General features: G+C 35.5%; 1 protein-coding gene across 2 annotated transcripts in view; it reads right to left on the minus strand.

Moving 5' to 3' along the window:
* Nucleotides 1-1,073: 1,073 nt before the first annotated feature.
* LOC127561854 (glutathione S-transferase A4-like) overlaps nt 1,074-20,786 on the minus strand; it is a 37,914-nt gene continuing 18,201 nt past the window's right edge. Inside the window, exons 4-7 of one of the 2 annotated variants that reach the window (XM_051997155.1) lie at nt 8,615-8,717; nt 5,388-5,529; nt 3,473-3,604; nt 1,074-1,553 (exon numbers count right to left, since the gene is read on the minus strand). In XM_051997155.1, the coding sequence (XP_051853115.1) occupies nt 1,431-1,553; nt 3,473-3,604; nt 5,388-5,529; nt 8,615-8,717 (500 nt within the window). In that variant the 3' untranslated portion in view covers nt 1,074-1,430. Of the gene's footprint in view, nt 1,554-3,472; nt 3,605-5,387; nt 5,530-8,584; nt 8,718-20,786 lie in introns of both variants that reach the window. The other variant, XM_051997154.1, reaches the window with a different exon arrangement.

Here is a 20,786-nt window from a genome sequence, read left to right on the forward strand (position 1 = left end):
CTTTTTAAACATTGGGAGTCCAGATAATTTAAATGACAGGCTGGAGTGAATGCCCTTCCCACATCACTTGCCATTTATTCTCCCAAAAGACTGAATTCTAGGTCCAGCTCCAGATCATTGTTTATACCAATGCCCTCAAAGCATCTGCTTCACATTTGCATAGCCTCTGACCGGGTTTTCTTAGGTGTTAAAAGGGTGAATTAGGACATTCTCTAGAGGCTGGTAATCAATAGAAAATTGACTCTTGGATCCTTAGAGAACTGTGAGGAGATATTGAGAGAATGAATAGCAGTGGTAGCCTGAGAGGAGAAAGAAGGAATGTTATGGAATAGAGCTGAATCAGACTTTGGATGGCTGAGTATAATGATTTGTCCAAGGTGGTTTCCCAGCAGGTTGTTAATGAGCCCTGATGGTCTGCCTAACAATGTGTGACTATGTTGGGATGGATATTTTTGAAGGGTTAGATTTGTCCCTGGGTTTGAATCTTCAAATTAGGATTGAGGGTAAACTTTAAAGGGATAAAGGTACCAGACTGCAGATTAGCAGTGTGTGTGTGTGTGTGTGTGTGTGTGTGTGTGTGTGTGTGTGTGTACCCAAACTGGTACCTAAAAGTTCAGAAGATACTGTATCTTGGAAGCAAGCAAGCAAGAATCCTAACAGATGCTATATCTGAACAACAGAATTCTCAATCCTCCAGGAGTCTTTGCATGGAAAAAGAAAACATTTGGCAGAGGAAGGGGGGGGGCGATGAAGAGGACCTCAGGAAAGTGTCAGAGAGATCCAGAACTTGAAGATTAATTAAATTTACTATATGTATGAGTGCTTCCATAATATGTCTATTTTAAATAAGTTGTACAATTTCATTCCAAATTAACAGCTGCTTAAAAAAAACACCAATATACCAATATTGTCAGACTTTGTTGATGTTTTCCTGAATTGCTCTATTTTCCTTTCTTTTTATCCTTTATTTTAAAGGATGCTTTTCTTGGTAAGGGAGAGAGAGAAAGGGTTTATTAAGAAATAAAGATAATATAAAAATAGCAATAAATCAAAAAACTCACACACCAAACAAATGTAGCTTTAAATTTAATCAGCTTGCATGCAATTTCAACTTTTGCCTTTAGTGGAATTATCAGTTTTGTGCTCAGTTAACATTTTATTTTTAGTACCTAGAAATATGCTTCAGTTATTTACCATAATATATTTGTGCTATTCATAATAACATCATTAAAACTGTTATACTTTCTACTTCTTAGATTCATTGATATAGAACTCAAAGGGACAATCAGTTACATCCCTCCCTTAAATGACAGATGAGGAAACTGAGGACCAGGAGCAAGTTGTAAGCATCAGAGACAGGATTTGAACCCACATCTTGTGATTCATAAGCAGAATCTCTTTCTATTGTCTAATTGGTCCACCCTTGACCCTTAAAACTGTAGAATCTCCTTCACGGTAGCCACATAGTGGTCATCTGGTGGGGGTTTCCTCTGACTACCAGGCTGAAGGAATTTCTTAATGTTAGGGATGTTGCTGATTCTTGTTTTAAATGCCTAATTTAAGAAAAAAACATAATTAGGAGGTTAATTACAAAACGCTACACAATTCACAAGGCAAATAAAAATTTACCTAAAAGAGGGCAGGCCCCTAGAACCTGAATATTGATAGAAATATTTGACCTATATGGATTAAGACATTGTGTAAGAAGGAAAAATAAGGAGCTAACCCAGCTTCTTAGTGGAGATTAGTTTATCTGATTCAAAGAAATCACCACTCATAGAAAGAGATATTTAAGAAGAGAATAAGGTGGCAGGTGCAACAGAGAAGAGCTAAGTTTTGCTGTTGGAGAAAAGTAGAGGGAAGAATCAGAGCATACTAAGTACCAATCACTTCACAAAGCATGAGGGACTAAAAAACAAAACAAAACAAAATAAAACAACCCTACCCCACGCTCAAAGAGCTCTTATCTGAATAGGGAAGATAAAAGGAACATAACTAAGTATATAAAAAAGATATAATAATTGTTTTTGTATAGTCGTGTCTAACTCTTCAAGACCCCATTTAGGGTTTTCTTGGCAAATATATTAGAATGGTTTGCTATTTCCTTCTCTAGTTCATTTTATAGATGGGGAAATAGACAGGATTAAATGACTTGCTCCAAATCATACATCTAGTGAGTATCTGATGCTAGACTTCCTGACTCTGGGTCCAGCATTCTATCCACTAAACTACCTTGGTTCCCCAAAATAATAATAACAATAAACTAACATAGGGCCTACTATATACCAGGCACTTTAAAAATAACATTTCATTTTACCCTTACAATATCCTACTACCTAGGATGTAGGTATTATCTCTCCTTTATAGATGAGGAAACTGAGGCAAACAGTGTTAAGTGATTTGCTCAGGGTCACACAGCTAGTAAGTGTCTGAAGTTCCATTGGAATGCAGGAAAATGAGTCTTCCCAACTCTGTGTATTGTTCCACCTAGCAGCCTAGTGATGATGATGATGATGATAGTTAACATGGGGCCTACAACCTAGGATGTAGGTACAATTATTATCTCTATTTACAGATAAGGAAATTGAGGCAAACAAATTTAAGTGACTTATTCAGAGTAACACAGCTAGTTAAGTATCTGAAGTCACATTTGAACTTAGGTCTTCCTGACTCCAGATCCAGCACTCTATCCTTTGCAACACAGCTACTCCATTATTCTACCCAGAATAAACAGAGGGCAATCTCAGAGGGAAAGCAAGAAGGAGAAGGAAAGTGAAGGGGACCCTTAAAGGCCACCTTCCGCTGGTCAGATTTGATGTAAGTATTGGAGGAAGACAAGGACTAAGGTAGCCAAGAGATATAAAGATAAATGGGGTGGGGGGAAGAAGTATTCTAGGCCTGGGAGCTAGCCAGGATAAAGGGATAGAGTCTAGAGACAGAAGAAAATATACATCCAAGTATATAGAAGCTATAGAAGAGAATATATATATATTCTATATATTATAGCTATAGCTCAGAGAATAAACAGAATAGAGGAATAAATCACTTCAATGAAGGGAGCTATGAGATTGGCATTCTAGGCAGCCAATGGATTGCATGGAACACTTAGCATCATGTGGAAAGGGATATGAGTATAAATATATATGCCAGGATCAGTCCATCCTTCCATTAACAAAACAAACAACACCCTTGCAAATTGCTCAACAGTCAAATTTTAGAGGCCCCCAGAATTTAATCCTTTCCCTATCCAGAAGATGTCTCTAAATTAGATCCTAGGCAAGCAAAAGAACAAAATTAAATAGAAACACCCAGCTGGTCTTAAATTTCTTTTGGTTACCACATGGAGCCCTTAGGGATCAATCTGGATATATTACTTCTATTTCAATCTTTGTTCCTGCTAATTTCTTTCAAATGTATATGGGGCCACGGGTTTCCTGCTTTCCCCCTCTATCCTCCAAGTTTAACCATTTACCTGTAGCAGAGGAAAATTGGAGAGAGCAGTAGGACATAATTCTTCAATCATTAAAATAACTTCCAGCAATTGTATGTCTGCCCAGCTAAATTTGTTGCCAACCAGAAAATCCTGTCCATGGTTTTTCAAAATCTACATAAGAAGGAAAAAAAAAACAATAAAAGGATGTTGGATAAAAGTAAGAACTATCTGATTTTTGCTCAGGATATACTAAAGCAGTGGTTCTCAAACTTTTGTTTTCAGTATCTTTATCCTATTAAAAAGTATTGAGGATTTCTCCAAAGAGTTTTTGTTTATCTGGATTATATTTATAGACATTTACCATATTGGAAATAAAAACTATTTTTGAATTTGTAGACCCTCTAAAAGGGTTTCAGAGATCCCCAGGATTCTCTAGACCATACTTTGAGAACCACTGTACTAAAGTATACTATCATTTATTCATGTGGATTATAGTCATCTGTGGACATTGCTTTGCACAACTAAGTAGTACAATGAAGTAGATTAAATGCTAGGCTTAGAATCAGGAAGACTCGACTTTCTGAGTTCAAATTTGGACTCAGACACTTAATAGCTGTGTAACCCTGGGCTAGTCACTTAACCCTGTTTGCCTCAGTTTCCTCATCTGTAAAAATGAGTGGGGAAGGAAATGGCAAATAACTCCAGTATTTTGTTGCCAGGAAAAACCAAATGGGGTCAAAAAGAATCAGACACATCAATGTTTACGTGTCTTTGTAGACTGGAAATAGAACTGGGTTCTTCACTTGAACTGGTTTCCTCATTTGGTATTTAGATCAAAATTTAATCCTCTTAAAGGCTCTTGAGATTAACTGCTTCATAAGATGGGGCAAAACTAAGAAAAATGAACTAAGAAAGCTGATAGGAGGAGAGGAGCAGTTGGAGAATAGTTTTTTGTTTTAGTTGAGTCTTTTCAGTAGTATGCAACTCTTTATGATCCCTTTTGGTATTCTGGTAAAGATGCTGGAGTGATTTTCTATTTCCTTTTCCAGGTCTTTTTACAGATGAGGAAGCAGAAGCAAACAAGTTTAAGTGACTTTCCCAGGATCCACAGCTGGTAAGGGTCTGAATTTAGGAAGTTGCGTCCTCCTGACTCCAGGCTTAGTGCTCTATCCTCTTGCTACTCTGAAATCTAATGCTACATATTTTCCAACTCCTATACTCATTCAAGCTGTTCTGTTTAAAGTATTATTGTTTTTTTCTCTTAGCATTGTAACTATTATTTACTTTCAAAACTTTTCAATGGCCTTTGACCAAAGTTCTGGTCTGATATGATCTTAAAATATACAAATATGTTCTTTTTAAACAACCCTCAATTTAATTCAATCCAATTCAACAAACACTTCTAAGTGCTTTCTTATTCAAAGTCTTATGCTAGATATAACAGAGACAAAATAGTCCTTACATTCAAGGAGTTTCATGGAGGGGATACAACATGAAATAGATAAATTTGAAAAGTAAATGCAAAATAAATTCAAAAGCAAAAGAACTCCAATGAGAAGGTGGGATGGGGAAAAAGGGATCATAAATGATAATGTAGGAAAAGGGTCCTAAATTATGCTTTAATAGAAGTTAGGTGAAAATAAGGAGAGAAATGCATTCCAGACACTGCATCTATGCAAAATGGAATTAGGAATTAGAATGTTGCACACAGGGAGCAACCCTCAGGGCGTCTGTCTGGAACAAAGAGTAGGTTCAAAACCAGAAAGAAAAAGGGGCATTTTTCATTTTCATTGTTTTTTTTTTAACGTATGGAATAAAACAAGCATTTCCATAATATATATCATTAGGGGAAAAGGAAAAGAACTTATATGTTCTAAAAAGATTTATAACAGCTCTGTGGTGCAAAGAACTGGAATCTGCATGTTAGAACATGTATTACCTCACAGATATTTACCTTCTCAAAGACTGTGAAATATCGGCTTTTGGCTTTTTCTACAATAAGCTCAGTATCCTTCTCCCTTTGTTCAGCTGGCTTGAAATAACTCAATGCAATTAATAACATCAGGTCCAGAGTGCCATCTGTATACATGTTAATTCTGAAAGCAGAGCATTTCAAGTTTCATTCAAAGCTGTATTTTTAGAGAAGTTAACTTATATGTCAATCTTTTCTGTGATAATTGGTAAGTCATAAGATCATAGATTTGGAGCTGCCAAAGATCTTAGGTTTAGTCTACCCTTTTATAGATGAAGAAACTGAGATACAGACAAATAAAATTACCTGTCCAGAGTCACACAGAGTTTGTTTAAAGCAAGATTCAAACCAAATAATGCTGGCATGTAGTAGGTGTTTTTTGATTTTAGTATTCACTACAACACACTGGCAGAAATTATGTTTTCCCATCTATCATTTTTTTTATCTCTTGCATTTAGGAGCTATGAAACTGGGCTTAATTTGGGACAGTCTTATAAGTGGATATAGGCAATGGTAATGAGATTTCAGGGGTACTGAGAAGTGATCTCTGTCTACCAAATACTTTTTGCAGCCGTCTTGCTGATACCTGTAATTCTACATTATCCTTTTCTGAATAATATGGTAGAAAGAATCTTATCTTAGAATTCATTTTAAGATAATTAGAAACACAAGCATAACTAGAACAAAAGTTAGGTACACCCGGTCATGCTGGTTCATCTTGGAGAGAAACTCACCATCATGGTGTAATACTAGAGCATAAGACTTAGAGTCAAGGGAATCTTCTTTCCTCAATCACCAACTAATTCTATAACCCTAGCAAGTCATTTAACTTCTTTCAGTTTTAGTTTCCTCATCTCTAAAATGGGAATAATTATAGCACCAACCTAACTGAATTGTCATGAAGATCAAATAAGATAATGCAAATAATAGTCTTTGAAAACCCTATATCATTAAAAAGATGGCCATTACTATCATCACTATTATTGTTATGAGATATTATTTTATTTTATTAATTTTTCTTGGGAAGTTGGAGATAGCATTTCTCCTATCTAGGAAATTATTGAGCTGGCTGAAACCCTAATGTGAAAATTTAGTTAAGGTCTCAGATAAGAAGTCAAAAAGTGAATTAAGGCTTCCCAAGTAATTGACTTGGCTTATTTGATAAAAAGTTCATCTGTTGTTCACTCTGTAGGCATGTAAATTTCTATTCTCTACCAAACCATTGTGAACTTTCTAAAAATAATTTAATCTCTAACTTGATTTAGTTTACCTATAGAAAATGTTTGACTAGGTTTGTTTCTTTAGCATACATATGAGATTTTGATTTTATTTAAGTTTGTTCAACTTTTTGACATGAAAGGAAGTATGGGATTGTAAAACTGCCTTGTTTAATTTTTATTGCCCAAAGAATGCACAAGATTACAATATTTAAGAGAATTATTTCTCTGTCACTCTGATATAATTTTATCTATTTAAAAACCTCATTATAATCCTAATTATTTTTCTACCTCCTGAACCTATGCTTAAGCATAATAAAATCTAGGCTGTTATCTCTATAATTTCTGCATTGTGGTAGATCTATTTCTGCAACAGTGACCTACCACATGAACTCAAAGAGGAGATATTTCTTAGTTAACATTATCCTTTCCAGAGAAGGACAAGTGCTAATAATGCTCATCCCCACCAAGGCCTTTTAGAGATGGCCCACTCTCTATGCATGCCATTAAAAACCTGAGATTATACCTAGCTCTGCTTCCTACTGCATGTATTTATTAGTTTGAAGAAGTCACTTCTCTCTGGATCTCAATTACCTTACCTCTAAAATGAAGGAATTGAAATAGATGGTATCTCAAATACTTTCTAACTGTAAATTCTCTGATCCTAAAATATTTCTGGGATAGATAACATATTAAGCCCTTTTAGATAGTTTTATTTCAGTTTTCCCCTTTTTATCTGATCCTTTCCTGGGGAACAGATTTTGATAGCAGGTACAAGAGGGAATGTGAAAACACTGGGAATGTAAAGTATCACTAAAGGTTATCGTTAGGGAACAGACTCAGAAAGGAGAAAAGGTGAAAATAAAGTCAAACTGTTCCCATTTCTAAATTTTCTTTAGGGCTAGTTTTTCTAGTGGGAAATTATTAAAAGATATGAACAGGCAATTTTTAAAGAAAGAAATCCAAGCTACCAATAGTTGTATGACAAAATGTACCAAACCACAAATAAATTTGAGAAATGAAAATAAAAGGAACTCTGAGGTTTCAATTCCTACCATCAAGAATGACAAGGTTGATAAAAAATAAAAAAAGAGGCAAAGGACAAATGTTGGAGGAACTAAGTAAAACAGGCATGTTAGAGCTGTAATTGGTTCAGTAGTTCTGGAAAAAAGTTTGTAACTATGCCCCCAAGTTACTATAGTCTTTCATCCAGCAATACCATGACTAGGCTTATACACAAAGAGAACAAGAAAAGATCAATATTGACATGAGTATTTTTGTGGTGACAAAGATCTGGAAAATAAGGGAGTACCCATTAATTAGAGAATGACAAAAATAAAATTTGGCACATGAATGTAATGGAGTACGCTAGCTAAGTAAGTAAAGATGAAATAAATAGGTTAAGAGAAAAACCTGAGAAGACTTATATGAACTGATCCAGAATGAGGTGAGTAAAGTTATTAAGAACAATTATTCAATAATGACAATGTTGTAAAGAAAACAACTTTGAAAAACTTTTAAATTCTTATCAGTGTATCCATTATGATTCTAGAAGATATATGATGAAGAATGATATCCACATCCTGACAGAGATGTGAAGTCTAAATATTCAGAATAACACACATGGAGGGCATGGCCATTATAGGAAGTTGTTTTGCCATGCATATTTGACTATGTGTATTGTTACAAGGGTTTTTTATTTTTCTTTGGGGATGGAGTTTGGGGAGAGAAGAGTGATGAATAAAATGAATGCTTTTTAATTGAAAAGGATTAATTTAAAAAATTTCTCTAGGATCAGTCTGGTCTTAAAAAAAAAAAAAGGTGAGATACCACCTTCATTCCCTTATAATCAATCAGCCCTCAGCTGGTCTTTTCCCAAAGATTGTAACATCAGAATAGGTTCTTTATTTTGTGGAACTTATATTGTGCCAAAATCAAGTAAGGGCAAAGCTGATACTATACAATGCTGTTTCTTTCAGGTCCTTCCCATACAGGTTATATTTAGCAGCCAGGTAGCTCAGAATGGCTCGAGTTTGGGTGAGTTTCATTCCATCAATTTCGACCAATGGCACTTGATGAAAAAGCAGATATCCATCTGTGGGATGAAAACAGACAGGTTCATTCAGTCGCCTTTCATGACTGTAGGAACTGGTAAAGAAATAACATTTGTTTCTATCTGGCCCAGATGTTACTAGTTGCAACTTTGCATAGAGTAGAAATCTGCTATAATTCTCTGAAGGAAAAGTTATTTCATTGCCTTTTATTACCTGGATGAATAAACACTGTAGTTAAAGAAATGTTGTACATGAAGAATATGGAAACATGTTTTGCATGACTGCACATGTCTAATCTATTGCTTGCCTTCTCAATAATGGGTGAGGAATGAGAGGAAGAAAGAAAATTTTGAAATCAAAAAATTTTAAAATAATTGTTAAGAATTGTTTTTACATTTAGTTGGGAGAAAATAAAATATTAAGTAAGTTCTAAATAAACATTAAAAAACTACAAAATAAAGAAATGTTGCAAAAATAGGTTTCTATGCATGTTATTACATATTGTTTGGAAGAAGAATCAGAAGCCAAAAGTCATCAATGGATTGTGATAATTTTTTTGGAAGTTTTAATGATGAATTAGTTTTTCAAGAGAAAAAAATAGGAAAAACTCCAGATTAAGGAGCTGATGACCTGAACCCTAATTCTTCTCTGCCACTAACTATCTTTGTGATCTTGGGCATATCTCTTAACCCAGGGTGTATGAATTTGTTTTTAAAAATATTTTCATAATTATAATTCAATATAATTGGCTTCCTTTGTAATTCTGGGTGTTTTATTCTATACACTTAAAAATTTAATTCTGGGAGTGGGTCCATAGATTTCATCAGATTGCTAAAAAGGGTCCATGACACACACCCATTAACAACCTCTGGTTTGTTGTTTTTCAGTAAATCAATTATGTCCACCTCTTTGTGACCCTTTGGATCATAGCATACTGACCCTTCTATCCTCCACTATTTCTCGAAATCCGACCAAGGACCCCTGACTTAGATAATTTCTAAAACTGCTTTTAGGTCTATTAATCTATGAATTTGCAGCAAACAGAAAGAACACTTCAGTTAAAAGACTTAGGTTCAAATGATGTTTCTCATGCTGATTGCCTGTGTGATCCTGAGAAGGTCATTTAACTTCCAGAGACCTCATTTCCCTAATTTGTACAATAAAAGGCTGAAGTAGCTTATGAGATTCCTCCCAGATCTCAATGGGTGATGCTACCATGGTAAAGGAGTGTTTGACTTAATTCCCTCTTGTGTTTCCACTGAACAATGACATCTTAGATCTTTGAAAGGACATATTTTTAATGTATTTAGGATAATTCAATTGAATATGTTGCTTTTTAAACCAATATACTTAACAGTGACCACTGTTAAGTGGTCATGCTTATGCATCCCATCCAAAATGTCAAAAATCTGAAAAGATGGGGGCAATTTAATTAATCTTTATTAGCACCTGTTGTTTGCAAGGTCTTGTTCCAATTAATGAAGAAACAGAAGGGAAAAACAAAAGATAAAAAACATTCTCTGACTCCCAGGAGCTTAGTGACATGTTATGACATGTATCCAGTACAATAATCTAAGTAATTGAGAGGAAATGAGGAGCTAGAAAAGGAGATCAGAACATTAGGGAGGTTAAAAAAAAAAAAAAAAAGGAGATTTCTCTGGTGATATCTCTGAATTCAATTCAACAAATTAAGTTCCTGCAAGTGTAGAGGACTGAAACTCTGAATAGGAGTACTTGAATCTGAGAATGCAGAGCACTTGACGCTAATTACCTATTGGATGTAAGACAATGGCTCTATTAGTATATATTTAGATGATGGTTCTCTCCTTACCACTGGCTCTGGCTGAATGGGTGGTAGTGAGGTAATCCTAGGAAGTATTGGAGGGCAATTGGAGGGTTGGGGGAGAGAAGTCAGTGTGACTTGGTAGCAGGAGAGGAGGAGAGAGTCTGGGTACTCTGGACTCCAGAATCCTGGATACATCTTTGGCAAGCTGCTTGGCAGCTTGCTTGCCTCCTTCACTTCTCCCCCTAAAGACCAAGGACTTTGATTTATCCTGACTCTGGCTGACCCTGAGACCCTCCAGGGAGCTAGCCTGTACATTACATACAAGAAGGAAATATACTGTATGGAAAGAAGGCAAATCTTGCAAGAGAGAAGTCCTGCATGCAAATCCTGATCCTGATACATATTAATTGTATGACTGTGGACTTAACCTCTTAGCATCTCCAATTGGAATAGGCATCTTCCATCTTTTTGTTGTTATTTCTGTCATGGACTCTTTTGGTAGTCTGGAGAAGCCATGGAGTTTTTTTCAGAATAATTTTTTTTTTAAATGCATATAATTAAATACATAGGGTTACAAAGGAATCCAGGGAAGTTAGGTGATATAATAAATGCAGCATTGGACTTGGAGTTAAGAAGACATGCTCATGAGTTCAAATCTGGCCTCAGACACATAGTAACTGTGTGACCCTGGGCAAGTCACTTGACTATTTGCCTCAGTTTCCTCATCTGTAAAATGAGCTAGAAAAGTAAATGGCAAACCACTCCAGTATCTTTGCTAAAAAAACTCTAAATGGGGTCATGAGGCAGGACTAAATGACTCAGCAACAATAACAAAACAAATCTTAATAGCACTAAGTAAGTGTTGGCTTTTGGTGGTATTATCAGAGAGATAGAGACATAAACTTATCCATAAGCAATTGAAGAAAGAAGATACTGAGAAGGGATCAGTTTTAGGGTAGAAAAATAATACCTCACACTAATGTATACTTATAAAGTAATTTCAAAAACATCATCTCAATTTGATTAGTCAGCCATGTGAGGCAGGTAGCAATTACTTCAGATGAGGAGAGATTCTGTCTTGCCCAACACAAGATATCAGATACTGTTCTGTTGGTAGTAAATCAATCTGAAGGAGGCCAGTGAGTTCAAACAATTGTCATGTATTAATTAACCCAATCTTCTTTATTTTCATAGGATACAGAGGCTTATAAAGAGACTTAGGAGATCAACTATTTTAACAGAACTGACTCAGCAATTCATTTAGTTTTTCTTTCCCTCTGAGCTAGCTAGACTCAGTTCTACTGATTGAATAAATTAACAAGTTAAATTATCATCATATTGTTTCTGTTCAGTTCTTTCGATTGTATCCTCTTCGTGACTCTATCTGGAGTTTTCTTGGCAAAGATACTAAAGTGATTTGCCATTTCATTCTCCAGTTCATTTTACAAATAAGGAAACTGAGGAAGACAGGGTTAATTGATTTGTCCAGGGTCAGGTCACATAGTTAGTGTCTGTGGCCAGATCTGAAGTCAAGCCTTCCTGAACTCTATCCACCATGCTCCCTAGCAGCCTTATCATCATATGGACAAGGACTTAACATACATTGTATAGAGTGCTAGTAAAAAACATCTAAGGTTGTGCTCTGGTTATCAAATCCCTTAATTCCTACCTGTTTCCTATCTTGACCCTTATGCACACTTATATTTCCACTGACTACCTGCTCTCTCAGGTCCTGGGATACCAAGCTTAGGGGCCTTATGTCCTACTAAATAAAGCACTGAAATTGAAATTAGGATGACCTGAGTTCAAATTTTGCCTTGGACACTTACTAGTTTTGTGACCCTAAATAAATAATTTAATCTTTCAGTCTCCATTTCCTTACCTGGAAAATAATACCTTATACTAATATATACTTGGATACCTGGAAAATCACCCCTTTCTCAGAAGATTATTTTGAGAAGATTATTTTTGAGATAATATATATAAAGCTCACTTTGAAGATTTTAAAGTACTCTATAAATACTGTTGCTATTATGTTCTTTTCCCACTAAAGATGGGCCACACAAAGACCACCTGATCAGCTATTTAATCCACACTTTATCCACTCTAGTATTCCAGTTGGGCTCCCATTGTTTCTGTCTCCAAATAACCTCCATTATAATGAAACCTGAGGGTAGCCCCAAGTACCAAAATTATTAATTCTTAGTTACCTATCCATATATTTTACTAGCTATCTGATACTTAGCCAAGTGGACACAGACTCCCCAAACTATTATGCTTAGGTATAATCTTGACCTTTCAGCATGTACTAGGATGGTAAGGCTTAGAGAGGAGAGAAAAATAGGTCTGAAGGCTTCATGATCAGACACAGGAATATATGACCCCTAACATAACAGTAGACCAGCACCTCATTCTAGAAGCACTCAAAATATATCAGAGAAAAGATCCAGTTAATTGGTGGTTTTACCTAATGGTATATAATGTTTCTGTTTCCACAAAGATTGAATCTACCACACAGATGCTTCTAGCATCTAAAGAACTATGAGTGCTTTCCCCTCAAAGCCAAGGCTTCCACCCCCAAGAAAGGCTTTGAGTAAGATCAAGAGATAACTGAACCCTGAACAAGGGTTTCAACAATTTAAGTAGAAAGAGTTTGCAAAGATAGAATCAAAATTGATTGATTAGGTGGATGAGGTTTGGATATGGGATAGATTCAGGTCAAGAGACAGAAAAGTCCAAACTTTCAAGTCTGAGTAAACTAGAACATTAGAACTTGAAAAGAATGTACAGATCTAGTCCTGAAAGGAAGCATGGTTAGACTTGCATTTTAGGAAGATCAATTTGATAGCTAAGGAGGATGAACTGAAGTGAGGGGGCAGGGGATAGACTTGAGGATGAGAGACCTCAGCTCAGGCTACTAAACTAATAGGAGTGAAATGATAGGACTTGTATCAGGATGATAGCAATATCAGAAGAGAGAAGGAGGTATATATGAGTGATATCATGAAGATCAAATCCACAAGCCTTGGCAAGATTGGAAATAGGAACTGAGAGAGAAAAAGGACAAGAATAAAAGCCAGGATGCAAGCTTGGGGAATTTGGAGTCGGATGACAATCACAGAGAAGTTCAGGAGAGGGAAAAGTTTGGGGGAAAGATGATGAATTCAGATTTGGGCATGTTGAGTTTAATATGTCAACAAGAATAGTTTGAGACTTTCAATAGGCAGTTGGAAAGAGGAAATTAGGGTTTAGGAGAAAGGGCAAGTCTGAATCATTAGATATAAGAAACAAGTACTAGAGGAAAGATAATTGAATCCATGGGAGTTTGAGATCAATAAGTAAAATAGTAGAAGAGATAAAAAGAAGATAAAATGATGCAGGACAGAGCCCTGGGTACATCAAAGACCCTGCAATTCAAATCCAACTCTTCTCATTGCACATCCAGTATATAGGATACTGTTACTTATGCGCTTTTAAAAAGTGTATTTGTAATTATTAAATTAACTATGAACATCATATATGAATATTTCAGTTTGCAAAGAACAAAAAGAAGTATATTAGAAATTGTGAACTTCTGCTATATAATTTTTTTTCAAAAAGTATATATTAAACTCAGTAACAACAAATTTACCCTGTTTGCTTGTGCTCCTTTCTAAACTGTTTTGTGTATATTTCTGTGGGGTTTTTATTGAATTATTTTATTGAAGCTTAATATTTCTTTCACTATTTATTGATTCCTCCCTATCCTCTAGTACATATAGTTGCTTTGAAGGCAGATAAACAATGAGGCCATTGAATTGTTAATGGAACAAGATAAATTGGACAGCTATAGTAATTGTTTTTCTAAAAGTTTAGGTCCATACAATCCCACAGATCTGAAGTTACATACCATTCTAAATCAGGGAGAGATGAGTTAATGAGAGCAATGAACCATAGCAAAAGAGGCTCCATATTGATTTGATTGATTGTGCAGGTTGTGGATATCCTATTGCTAAAAGCTGGTAATCTGAGTAATAGTAAGACCCTGGCAATAGTAAGGTCCAGCTATTGCTCCCCATGGCTGGACATTCAAGGTGACTCAGCACTTAAGTCCTCATTAAACGTATGGTTCTTTTGTTCAAATAATCTCCTAAACTGGGAAGGCTGTAATCTTTTCACTATAATCCTTGGCATGTTGTTATGGCTCTGGCACAGCTGGCCCAATCTCATTCATGGAAGGAAATCTGAGTGTAGAGTTGGAATGGTTATGGCCTGGGCACATCAGGGTGTATCTATTCTGGTGAATGCACTCCTTACAAATGGGGTTTGCCCATCTGGAGCATGTCACCAGGCAACTCTAGCAGCATAATTAAAATACAAAGTAGAATTTCAGCTTATTTTTTTGATGTCTGTGAGAAACAAACTGAGATCATGATTTTGTGTAAACAGATTGGAGGCAGGCCAAGGTCCAGTCAAGCTTGGGTTTACAATTACTTTTTGTGTATAAGGGTTTGGTAATCTCAATTGGAAGTGAACATAAATGCCATTTAGTTCAATCCCCTCATTATACAGATAAAGAAATTAGGGCTAACAGAGGTTAAATGTCTTTCCCAAGGTTGCTTGGGTAGTAAATGGCAAAGATGGGATTTGAACGCAAAACTCTTAACTCTTCTGAACATGCTGGTAAGTCAAGAAACAAAAAAGCACAGTAGAATCTTTTCTTTGTTCTATTTTTCAGTCAATTATGTGACTGTAATAATGCAGTCTGCCTACCTGTCACCTTCTATTACTCTATGAAAGATGTTCTCAATATAGATTATTCCCATAAAAATTTCTTAATAGAACATTAAAATGGGTAATGTGGTATAGTGGATAGAGCTGGTCTCAAATTGAGAAAGTCTGCAATTCAGGTTCTGCCTCTGACACTTACTGTTTGCCTGAACTACCAAAGAAGAACTAGAGATCACTATTGACTATGAAATAGAAAATTTTGATTATATCAAATTGAAAAGTTTTTGTACAAACAAAACAAATGCAGACAAGATTAGAAGGGAAACAATAAACTGGGAAAACATTTTTACAGTCAAAGGTTTGATAAAGGCCTCATTTCCAAAATATATAGAGAACTGACTCTAAGTTATAAGAAATCAAGCCATTCTCCAATTGATAAATGGCCAAAGTGTATGAACAGACAATTCTCAAAAGAAGAAATTAAATTTATAGCCATATGAAAATATGCTCCAAATCATTATTAATCAGAGAAATGCAAATTAAGATAACTCTGAGATACCATTACACACCTGTCAGATTGGCTAGAATGACAGGGAAAGACAATGCGGAATGTTGGAGGGGATGTGGGAAAACAGGGACACTGATACATTGTTGGTGGAATTGTGAACACATCCAGCCATTCTGGAGAGCAATTTGGAACTATGCTCAAAAAGTTATCAAACTGTGCATACCCTTTGATCCAGCAATGTTTCTACTGGGCTTATACCCCAAAGAGATACTAAAGAAGGGAAAGGGACTTGTATGTGCCAAAATGTTTGTGGCAGCCCTGTTTGTAATGGCTAGAAGCTGGAAAATGAATGGATGCCTATCAATTGGAGAATGGTTGAGTAAATTGTGGTATATGAATGTTATGGAAAATTATTGTTCTGTAAGAAATGACCAGAAGGATGAATACAGAGAGGACTGGTGAGACTTACATGAACTGATGCTAAGTGAAATGAGCAGAACCAGGAGATCATTATATACCTCAACAACGATACTGTTTGAGGATGTATTCTGATGGAAGTGGATCTCTTCGATAAAGAGAGCTAATTCAGTTTCAATTGATCAAGGATGGACAGAAGCAGCTACACCCAAAGAAAGAACACTGGGAAATGAATATAAACTGCTTGCATTTTTGTTTTTCTTCCCGGGTTATTTATACCTTCTGAATCCAATTCTCGCTGTGCAACAAGAGAATTATTTGGTTCTGCACACATATATTGTATCTAGGATATACTGTAACCTATTTAACATGTAAAGGACTGCTTGCCATCTTGGGGAGGGGGTGGAGGGAGGGAGGGGAAAAATCAAAACAGAAGTGAGTGCAAGAGATAGTTCTGTAAAAAGTTACCCTGGCATGGGTTCTGGCAATAAAAAGTTAAAAAAAAAACTTGTTTGCCTGAACTGAGAAAATCATATAAATTTTCAGTATCCCAAGAAATTTTCTAAAGCTATAAATTGCGAAATTAATGACAATTTGTATCAGTAAAAGAGTTCTTCCATCAGTAATTCACCATATATATCAATAACATAATAAGTCCAGTATCTCCAAAAATTATGACTGTTATTTGAGTCATTGATGTTTTATTGGCTATTTTTTGTGGGGCAGGAACAGAACAACAGTAAGGACTAAAATATTTTCTAAGATATCAGCATCCTTTTTCATTATGATTATTATTATTATCTTTGTCTCTGAAGAACTTTGTAGAGTGTCTTGCATGTAGGAGACACTAAATACATTGGATAAAAAGCTCAAAAGTATTTTCCATCTATTTGTACAGATGAGCAGAAATGGTTTCTGGCAAGGATGGTAATAAAATCTCCTTTAAAACTAAATTTTCCAAGAAGCAAAGTTACTGCAGCTGTTCTTTTTCAACAGCTGCAAAAGACATTGACTAAATAGGCCACTAATTAGTCCCATTCATTTCCCAGCAATACTACTAAGCAACATCCCCAAGATGTATGAACAAGATGGAGCCCATAAGACTGAGGCTTTATGTGGTGGGCTTGTATATCAAGTAGAAACTCACTTTTTATATCAAAGTGTCATACAAAGAAAGCAGATAAAATAATGCAATAGGTCATAAGTTAGGAAGAAGTAAGTTCCAATGTGGCCTGCGACTTTAGTTGTATGACCTTGGGAAAATCACTTAACTCTGTCTACCTCAGTTTCCTCATCTATAAAAATGAGCTGGAGAAAGAAATGGCAAACCACTCCAGTATCTTGGTTAAGAAAATCCCAAATGGGATCACAAAGAGTCAGGTACAACTAATTGATTAAACAACAACCCCCAATTCCCCAACTAATTAATCCTGTACTTTTTGGAAGATCAATGTCATAGTAGAGAGAGTGCCAGCCCTGGAGTTAGGAGGATCCAAATTTAAATCTGACTTCAGACACTTATTAGCTATGTGACCCTGAACATAGCTACTCCCCGCTTTTGAAGTTTGCCTCAGTTTCTTCATCTGTAAAATGAGCTGGAGAAGGAAATGGCAAACCACTCTAGTATTTTTGCAAAGAAAACTCTAAAGGGTACCACAAAAAGTTGGACATGATTGAAAAATGAATGAACAACATATCACACAAAGAAACAGTACAACTTTCTCCATGAAACCTTCCCTAATCACAAGGACAGCCTTGTCCTTTATACCTCAGCATTTTGTTTTGTATCTGTTTCATGCATTTATCCCATAATTTTATGCCATAAAATTATCTGGTTTTGCATCTTCTACTTCTAGACTGTAAGTTTAGTCAGTGCATGTGTTCTGTGCCTGGTATAGTACTTTGCACAGGAGAAGCACTAAATAAACATTTTTTTAGATAAATGAATGAATGAAGTGAATCAATGAATTCCTAACATTTTTTGACTGAGACTTTCTAAATAGTCATTTCCTACTAAGATTTAATGTATTTTTTCTTTTTCTACCCCAAGTGATCATGAACTTTTCTACATTGAATATCATTTCTATGCTGTGATTAGGAATACAAAAGATAGTTAAACTTTAAGAACATTTCACAGGATCTCAAGTTCAAAGTTGCACTCTATCACTTAGTAACTCTCTGACCTTATACAGATTACTCAACCTCTCTGAAATCCCATTTTTAACCTATGAAATGAGAAAAATAATGAAGCAGCATGACATAGTCATTAGAGTGCTTGACTAGAATTCAAGAAAACCAGGGTTCCAATTTTTGCCTAAGATACTTGCTAGCTGTGTGATCCTGAAAAAATTTACTTAACCTTGCTAAACCTCAATTTCCTCATCTATAAAATGGGGATAATAATAGCTATTGTCACTGAAATTGGGTATTTCCATATCTCTTGTAACTGAAGTCTTGTGCATGTGATCTCTCACAATTAAAATGTGAGATCCTTGGGAGCAGGGACTGTCTTACTCATCTATTTGTATCTTCAGCACTTATCATAGTGTTTGATACATAGTCTGATACATAATCACAGGATTATTGTGAGTAGCAAATGAGATAACTAACATATATAATGCAATTCATAAATCTTAAAGTGCTATATAAATGATAGGTATTGTTTTTCCTGCCTCACAAAGTTGTAAAAATTAAATGAGGTAATATAGGAAAAGTGTTTTATAAATGTAGACTTTTATTATTGGGTCACATGTTGACAACTACTAATGTCAGAAAGAGATCGACAATCATCTTTTTTATTATACTGTGTTATGAAAATACTTTTTTATTTTATAAATTTAAAATGAAATAAGTAATAATTTAAGAAAGAAGTAGAGTTTTGGTGTACTCTGACTCTTGGAGTTAGGAGTTTAAAATCTCCATCTTAACCTATTGCTTTTGCTTCCCATCATCTTGCTACAATAGGACTTAAGTCCTATGCCCATGTTTTCTTCAATTTGCACTCCCACTTGAATAAATATAAAAACAGTCTTAACAATAAAGAGAACCACAGGTGTGCTCTAGAACAACATAGGCTAAGATGCTCCAAAGAGGAAGAATGAGACATGACCACTTCCCACGGCTGGGTCCTCCAATGCTGAACAAAGCCCAAAGTGAGAGAATTACAAATAAAATTAGGAACAAAAGAAGAATAGACAGTGGACTTTGCCTTTGTGTCAAGATCCACAGAGTGTTTGAGAAGTAAATAATACACAGGAGTTGACAAAATAAAGGCAACTCCCTCAAAAGCCTAGATAATCAAACATGGAAAAAATTGATAAAAGTAGTCATGGATCCCTATCAAAGATCTCAGGATCAAAGAGCAAGATACTAGGGATTGTTTCAAAAGTTAATAATTAAGGTATTCAAGAAGAAAGAGCTGACTTGATTCAATAAATGTGTATTCTGTGTTGGAGTTTTCCTTGCTTGCTTATTCCTACCTCCAGTTAAACCAAGGGAAAAGCTGGCAAAACTTTTAGGAAAGGGAACCAATACAAGGAAGAGCCAAACAAAAGAGGAATGGTGACCATTTGTCTTTCATCTTGCATAAATTCCCTTGTGTTAGGCATTGAACTCTTGAGTGGATCACTGAACTTGGAGAGAGCATCTTATGGAAAAGAAAGGGAAACTATATTTAATAATAATAATAATAGCTTTAAGGTGTTCAAAATACTTTAATATGTTTTCTGGTCCCCATAATAATCCTGTGAGGTTGGTGCTATTATTGTGAGGAAATTAAGACTCAGAAGTTAAGCAATTGATACCTCCAGTCATAGAGAGCTGACAGGACAAGATATGAACTCAGATTTTGCTGACTCCAAGTCCAGTGTTCTACCCACTACACCGCTGCCTTTTGGGAAACTGCTTTTCAGACTCACAAATAATTGGGAACATAAGTATGCAAAAGCACATGGTAATTAGGCCCTATGAAAGTAACTTTCATATATTAAAGACAGACAGTTATCCTCTGAGTATACCTGACACAGGAATAATGTGGACCAAAAATATTATGAGGATAAAATAAATTGTATGTATGTATGTATATATGTATGTGTGTTATGTGTGTATATATGTATATGTAGTTCTGTGTATATATACATGTATGTAGGTATATATGTATGTGTATTGAATATGAGTGTGCATTTATAAATACACACATGGAACTGTAGAATGCCATCAGGACTCATTTGAGGAGATGGTATGATACAGTAGAAACAGTCTTGGTCTCCTGTAAGGTGCAAACATGATAAAGGACAAACTCCTCTCTCAAATTCTAGCAAGTTTCCATATCCCTTGTAACTGAAGTCTTGTGTATGTGATCTCTCTCCCAATTAAAATGTGAGATGCTTGGGAGTAGGGACCGTCTTGCTCATCTACTTCTATCTTCAGCACTTAACACAGTGTTTGATAATAGTTAGTGCATGTTTTCACGCTCAATTTGGGTCTAAACTAAAAAAGAAAATTATTGTCATGTTATGGAGACATGAAGAGCAACAGGAAAGAAGGAGAGAAAAAGAGGTAGAGTGAAAGAGGAAGAGAGAAGTAAAATAAAATGAAAAGGGAGTTAGAGAGGCAGACAAAGGAGCAGAGATAGAAAGACACAGAAGGATGAAGACTTCCAGTAAATCTTCATTTGGAACCAAAACAAAT

This window comes from Antechinus flavipes, chromosome 4 (genome assembly GCF_016432865.1).
Source record: "Antechinus flavipes isolate AdamAnt ecotype Samford, QLD, Australia chromosome 4, AdamAnt_v2, whole genome shotgun sequence".
NCBI classification, from domain to species: Eukaryota; Metazoa; Chordata; class Mammalia; order Dasyuromorphia; family Dasyuridae; genus Antechinus; species Antechinus flavipes.